Raw genomic sequence first — 7878 nt, 5'->3', positions numbered from 1 at the left:
GGAATGATGCTGAAGCTGAAACTCCAGTACTTTGGCCACCTCATGCGAAGAGTTGACTCATTGGAAAAGACTCTGATGCTGGGAGGGATTGGGGGCAGGAGGAGAAGGGGACGACAGAGGATGAGATGGCTGGATGGCATCACTGACTTGATGGACGTGAGTCTGAGTGAACTCCGGGAGTTGGTGATGGACAGGGAGGCCTGGCATGCTGCGATTCATGGGGTCGCAAAGAGTCGGACACGACTGAGTGACTGATCTGATCTGATCTGATATATAAAATAAACAAGGATTTGCTGTATAGCACAGGGAACTATATTCAATATCTTGTTAACCTACAGTGGAAAAGAATCAGAAGATATGTGTATGAGTTATACATATATAAATAACAATCATTTTGCTGTATACCTGAAACTAACATAATATTGTAAATCAACTATTTCAATCAAAAACAAAAACCCAAAATACACCTCTTCTGAGAACTTGAGAACTGCATCTTAAAGAAGGTTTGGAATTTAATGCTTCATCAAACTTTTTAGAACCGCATGCATCCATACTGGAGGAGATTATATTTTGCCATTGGACAGCATCAAGAGAACTTGACAAACTTTGAAGATAACTCTGATTTCTCTTCAGAATTTCCCCCATACCTCTGCTCAGTTTTAAATCTCTGGAATACTGAAAATAGCTTATATCTTTAAAAAGATTATCGAGTGAAGCATTTATGTTGGCTTACCCTTTTCTTTGACAAAATCCTTTTGCACCTCTGGGATTAGGAAACTGTAAACCAACTCGGCCACGATCTCCTCTGACTGAAGCTGAGTTCGACTAAAAAATGAGAACATATTAAAAGTGTTTCCTTTGCTGCCTTGCTTGAGCTACCGATTTATACTTGGATCCTCCTTGTGTGCGTAAGGAGCTCCACTGCTCAGATCCTACGACTGCCTTTTCCTTGAGTGATCTGAAATAGCACATTCCTGGTGAGTTTCCTTAACTCCATGGAAAATCCAAATTTGTCCTTTACTTCCCCTGCCTCCCAGGAAAGGAGTGTTAAGAGACATAATTTACACATGGAAGCCAAAAACCTTGAGGTGATATCCAAGTAAAATTGGACATACTCACATTTCTTTCAAGCTTTGTGATATTCTAAAAGTAAGAAATATGAAAGTGATCCAGACTGCAGAGGATAACCGAAAATTCTATTCCCAGTGTGTGGCTCCTGCCATACATAGGCTGCCGTTAAAGCATACTGAAGCATGAGTTAGTTATTTGTTTCTCCTTGGTGGTGAAATCTTAGGCTCTTGAAAAACACACATGAATAACAGCAAAGGGGCTGTCCATCCCACCATCTGTCCCCTTGATACACACCGGCTTTCCATTTCATAAGCAATGTCATTGATTTCCTCAGCCATCTTCTCTATTTCCGCCCTGGCTTGTTCTTCTGCAGTATTCTCTTCAGTGTTCAGTATTATGTCCTCCAGATAGGAAGTTACGGTGCTTTGGTGAACTTTAATCACCTGCAAAAGTCCCAAATACTCCAGCTACTCAGAAAAGGAATGCCACTACCATAATCAAGACAAGAAAAATGCACAAACATTGGCCGACATTTTTAGCATGTCTATTTCATTTATCAAGTCAATAGTCCCTGCACTGTACATTCCTTTAAAAACAAAAAAACAAAACTGTAGTCCATTTCTAATTCACCTGTATCTACTCATTCTGGGCAGACTCTACATATTTGGCTCATTTTAGAATTATGGGTCTCAATTTGGGGTGGGTAATACAAAACACTGCAAAAAGATCACAGGCTTAACTCAGGAACTCTGTTTTAGGTCCTGGCTTTTTTCTTACCAGCAGTGTGACTTGGTCAAGCTACCTAACTGTGGCAGAGGCTAAGACATACACAACATCCTTTCTCTCCTTCCTCTTAAAGGATTCTTAAAGCGAAAGACCTAGCTTATTTTTTTCTCTCATTTCTCATGTCATGGGGACAAAATGCAGGAGGCACCAGTCATCTTAAACTGCCGTGAGGGGCACGCCCTAGGGACAGAAAAGCAGAAATCTAGAAGGATTCTGGGTCTCTGATGAATTTTTTTAAACTATCATATCAGTCCTGGACTGCTTCTTTTTAAAGCTTTCTGAAATTGTGAAATAGAATATACATTTAGAAAAGTGCAGAGCACATAAATGTACAGTGTAATGAATTCTGGTCAAGCCACTGGTAGTATCCCAGAGGTCACAGTGGGTTCCATCTGACCACAGCTCATTTCCATTCTCATAAGTTTATGGTAGACTTCATTTTCTTTAGAGTTTTGCTCAAGATTTCAGTCATAAATTCAATTTAGTTTTGCCTGTTTGATAGGTAGATACACAGGAAGTATCAAAAACAGCAAGGGTGTCATACTTTGTTCTCTATGTAGTCTCAATAGATTTTGAGCTTTGGGGGATAAGAGTACTTTCTATTTAATGTCTAAATATTTCTTTATATCTGAGATAATGCTTGGGACTCAGTAACAACTTAGTACCTGTTTCTTGACTGGTGCTGCAGCAGGACTCTGAATATGAAATGTTTACTGTGTACCTGTGAAATACCAAGTCCATATCCTTGAATCCCTGTGCCTTCCTTATGGGAGAGACCCAGTGACCATAGTTTAATATGGTATCAGCCAACCAACCAACATATATTTTCTCAATGCCTATTATGTACAGAGGGCTACGCTGGTGCTGCGGAAGGCACAAGGGATATACAACATGCCTGCTACCATGGAGACCACAATCTTATTCAGGAGACAAATCACACCTAGAACAGAGCAATTAGACAGCTGAGTCTTGTTCAGAGGTGGAAAGTTTAATGGGGTCTACTTCTAACAATATATGTACTTGTGTGTTTACATACATCTTTATAAATGTGTGTTTGTGGACACATTTGTGCTTGTATGTGCATAAGTGAGTAAAGGAAACGTTCGGGTGGCTATATGTGTGTCTATGTGCTCCTCCACATCTTTGCTAATACTGTGCTCATGGCGTTATGATGTGCTCATGGGGTTATGTTTGTGAATGTGTCTTCATGTATGCACATGAAGTGTATATGAGTTTAAATATGAGTCTATGACTATGTTTCTCAATATATGTTATTTTTCTGGAAATTTACTAATGTGTACATTTCTGGGTTTTGGTATATTTATGTGCATGCAAGCATACTTATCTGTGAAAGGATCATATGATGGAAGATAGGAAATTTAAATGATGCATGGGGGCATCCCTAGATGGATACATTCTTTACATGAATGATCCTTAAATCAGGCCAGAAGAGTCATTTTAACCCTTTCATGCCCCTCCCAGACGTGCTGGCATTTCCTGGGGCTGTTCCCATCTAGAAGACACCTTCCTAGAAGTCTTTCACCAATATCTTCCTTTCCGTATTTCTGAGTATAGTGGTTCTTTTGTCTCTCTCCTTTTATTCTCACTCCCAACTGGTTCTTCCCATCCCAGTTGGTTTTTCCTTAGTGATTTCAGTAGGGGACAGTAAGTTCTCATTTGCTAAAAATTGCTAAATCTCAGTAATTCTATTTAAAGAAAAGCTGTTAGGATGACAGGAAACTAGAATATGAATTATTATTATAGGCTCTTTGACAGCAGAGATGATCCTCCACTCCAATTAAAAAGCTGAACTTTTTACAAAAGCTGACAATATACAACCTGCAAGTTTTTAAGCTGTATAGAAGATGGAAAATCTTTAATTTTAATCAATGTTTTAATTAGAAAAAACAGCAAATACTATTTATGAATCAATCCTAATTCCCTGGGAATTGGGTAAATCCTTAAAATCATAGATCAAATAAGAAAACCTCAAGTTGACATAGCATTATTTTTTCTTACCCGAGGAGCTCAAAAGTATCCATATTTACAATTCAGATAGCCTCCTGGACAGGAATTTTTTGTTTTTTTAAATTGGCACTTTTTAAAAAAGGTTGGCACTTTCCGTCTTTCCCATCTGGCCCAAGGGAGACTCACACAGTCTTTGCTTTGACATATTCTGGGTGTGCTGGCCGCCCACGCAGTCTCTTCTGTGCTCAAACCCCTCAGCCTGCCCAGCTTCCACCTCTGCATTCCTGGGGGTCAGACACCCTTACTGAAAGAACACACATCAAGCTCCCCAAGAAAGGGGACATATGCCCCCCAAACTCCAGGTGGCGGGGAGGGGGCGCAGGTATTAGTCACAGCACAGCTCCCTTAAAAGAAATCTTCCTCACAAATCCCCTCCAATTTTATCACTTGAGCTTTTGCATTCTTGATGAGGGCAAGAGTGCTTTGAGATATTATTGGTTCCTCAAATTTCCTCTGAGTTTGCATCTGGGTCAGTCTGGAATTTCACATCCGCTGGGTCTTGGTCAGAATTCTAATTTACCAGCCTGGCATTCCTAACTCCCACGTTTGTATCTTTAGTCAAAAAATCTCTTCTAAATTCCACCTTATATATTCATTTGCTGAAATGACACCTCTACCAAGATGTCTCAAACTAATGTAAATCAAACTCCTGATTCCACCCCGGCCCCAAACCTATTCCGCCCTCAGCTTTCCTGCCTCGGAAAACAACCGTCATCTCCCTACTCACTGACACCGGAAACTGGACTTTATACTTGACTTCACCCTATTTCTCACTCTGGCCTAAGTTAGTTCATCAGCCTCCTTTCAGGTCCCTTATTTCCACCCTGTCCTCCCTCCAACCTGTTCATACAACAAGTACCCCCAGTGACCTCGGTAAAAATGTGTCACTGCGCCCCATTTGTTTCCCTCATGAAACACCACATTTTCTTATTCTACCCTTATTTGCATGTTATATAGGATTTAAGCTCCAGGAGAGAAGGGGCCATGCCTATATTTCCCTCCAGAGTACCCCACAACGCCTTTACATACTGCTGGGCATATCCTAGGGACCCAATACATTATCTGTTGAAGACAATTAAAAAATGAAGGCCATCTCCTATCTTGAGGTTCCTTGGGTTTGACTCGGCTCCTTACAAACGGCTTCCTTATGATGTCCCCACTTGCCTCCTTAAATATCTGGTCCTCCTCCTGCAGGCGCCTCTGCTCCACCTGGCGTCGGCCACTCTCTTCAGCTTCGCGCATCCGGCGCTGCCGCTCGGCCAGCATGGCCAAGGCGTGGACCCGCCTCTCCTCCTGCAGTCTCACCAGCTCTTTGGACAAGAAGTCAAACATGTCCGCCAGCACCCTTCCTTCCAGTCCAGCCAAATGGTTTTCAACCAGAGACACCTTAAAAATAATAATATGACTATGAGGATACAGATTCCACTAAGAAGTGTGATTCATCAGGAGGGATGTTAGATTACCCTCGACAGTCACTTCCCTTTCAGGACGCAACGGTTTTACTAGGAAAACTTACGATACAAACTTAGACTTGAGAAAGCAGATTGTTCAGCAATGGATGATAGTTTAGCAAAACATTAATTAGCATCCACACAATTTTTTTTTTCCTTTCAATTTTATCCAGAAGGTAGAGTGCTATGTCTCCCCAGACATGAAGGCAAATGTCAAGGTTTTGATTAAAAGATAATACTGGAGTTCAAAAAAATAGAATCTCCTAGAAATTCACTCACGATACCTTTTAATTTTTCAATGCTTGGTCCTTTAACACCAAGTCTGGGGAATTTTCAAGCTTTTCAGTAACATGAAAGTAGAAAACCTTGGTACTTTTTTATTAATTTAAGTAACTTCAAAGTCATTAAGAACTGCCTTTGAAACAGAGTAGGAAATAAGCCTACATGTCTATGTAGTCACTGAGGTAGATAGGGGCCCAGAGTTCTTGGCCAGGAATGAGCTACAGTGTTTATTTACGGATCCCTCTGTCCTGGCTTTGGCACAATGAGAATAAAAGTGTTTAAGAAGACTGTAGTGTGTTCCTGCTCCTAGCCTCAGTGGTAAGGAGGAAAGGCTCTTCTCCCAGACACTTGCTGCTCTCACACTGACGATTCCCCTTGATATAAGAGAGGGAGAAAATGAGAGGATCAGCACTGCTATAGGTACGCGAGACGCCCACTGCCCCAGATGCCGGCATCCCACAGGTGCAGCCAGGAGCAGCCGAAGGTAAACAGGGCGAGTCTGTGGCTATATGACAGCTCTTCCCATTAATTCCTCCCTTAGCTCTTAGTTGTCCTCATGTCTATCAGTCAAGTATTTATCCACTAAATGGGACAGATGAATTAAAAACTCTGGATTGTCTTAGCTGTAGCTGCTCAAGTCTATAATCAGAAACCTTGAAGGGCTGAAACAGGTGTTCCTGCACCCAGGTCCTGGGCATTCCATTGCCTGAGCATTCTGCTCTCTCTCTGAACAGATATGCAGCTCGTCTCCATCATTTCCAGGGCTCCAGGGCCCCCAGATTCAGAGACTCCAGCGACTACATTCTCCTCTTCCTTCTCTGGTCCCTTGGCTGGGTCTCACCATCTGTGGCTTTCTTCCTCCCTCCCCCAAACCAGCCCCCGTCACTCAGAGAGCACTCCCAGCCCTGCTGTCGCATGAAGGGAGCACAGAGGTGCTCACTCCAGAGCTGCTGACCATTTGTGCCCAGTTCACAGCACGAGAGCTGTGTGTGTCACTAAAGGTGGGTAATATTAACTTTGCTGTACATCTACTTTCTTACAACACTTTGCAAATTGATTCTTTTCACATTGATTTACAGATAAGTGGGAGAGACAGTAAAAGTATATCTCCACTTTAGTCAACGTTAAATACTGTGTATATACACACAAATACCAGCAGAAAGTAGGAAACACATTTACAGTTGTTGGGTTAGACCTGCAATCACCAGCTACTGTCAGTCACACAGATCTCAGAGGACCCGATGAAAGTCACAGAATAACATATTAACATATTTAATGTGCAGTTTAAGGAGCACGAGCTATGTACATCTCCAAACTCATTCATGAGTGTGGACAGTTTTAAAAATCTCATTTCTCACTTTTTCTTATTGCTTTCAGTATTTATTCATTCTACTTAGCTTTCACTGAAATATAATAGAGTCACCAAATATTTAAGGAAAATTGGAAAAGAAAACCTTTTAAAATAGTGAAGCTTTTTTTCTTTCCTTTTCACAAATTAAAAAAAAAAAAGCATATTCAACTCAGAGAGGATACAGTCCATTCAAATTGTGGACTGTAGCATCACTGGTGAAAAATGCTGGGATTGTGGGGGGTGTTTCTCTTACATCATTTCATCTGTTGTTACTATACTGTTGTTTGCACAATAATAAAAATCACAGGTGAAAATGGGACAAGAAAGGAGAGGAAAGAACCTTGTGCTCGTGCAAGTTCCTCTGCCGCTGTAGGGCCAGGGTCACCTGCTTCTCGGCTTTCTTCACCAGCCTGTCATCTTCTTGCAGTGCGTGGCTGGTGCGCAGCTCCTGGATCAACTCCAGTCGCTTCTCTTTCCCTTCAAACATCTGTATCAAATCAAATCAGAGAGACCCGCAAATCAGCATTGCCAGTGCAGGCACCAGGCCTTGCAGGCAGGGACTGACGAGGCACTCATGAATCGCGGGTTCTGCTCCGCCATGCAGGGCCACGGACCAGGTGTATGCACCGAGCTGGGCATCAGCCCTGTTTTCTGCTCCTCCAGCTGTTCAGGCAGACAAGGAACTCAGCTACCCGTTAACCGCTGACTGAATTTCTTAAAATGCCTCTCAAAGACAAGGTGACAACTCTAGGGTCATGTTAAGAAACTGGAACCTTCCCTTCATTTCCTGGCTCTTCCCCAAAGAAGCCTGGGGGTGGTATTTTTCATTGTTGTTTTTCTTTGCTGAGAAATCTGCTCCTGGTCTGGAATACACGACCTGCTGTCTGAACTTCACTGTGGCGTTTCTCC

General features: G+C 42.1%; 1 protein-coding gene across 1 annotated transcript in view; it reads right to left on the bottom strand.

Annotated features, from left to right (window-relative positions):
- Positions 1-7878, bottom strand: part of MAATS1 (MYCBP-associated, testis expressed 1) — a 114123-nt gene that overhangs the window by 38522 nt on the left and 67723 nt on the right. Inside the window, exons 10-13 of the mRNA XM_010845419.1 lie at positions 7310-7456; positions 5050-5271; positions 1366-1514; positions 734-825 (exon numbers count right to left, since the gene is read on the bottom strand). Of these exons, the coding sequence (XP_010843721.1) occupies positions 734-825; positions 1366-1514; positions 5050-5271; positions 7310-7456 (610 nt within the window). The remainder of the gene's footprint in view (positions 1-733; positions 826-1365; positions 1515-5049; positions 5272-7309; positions 7457-7878) is intronic.

Source organism: Bison bison, unplaced genomic scaffold (assembly GCF_000754665.1).
Source record: "Bison bison bison isolate TAMUID 2011002044 unplaced genomic scaffold, Bison_UMD1.0 scf7180017864215, whole genome shotgun sequence".
Lineage (NCBI taxonomy): Eukaryota > Metazoa > Chordata > Mammalia > Artiodactyla > Bovidae > Bison > Bison bison.
The sequence above is the reverse complement of the archived record's forward strand: the minus strand, read 5'-3'. Positions and strand labels throughout refer to the sequence as shown.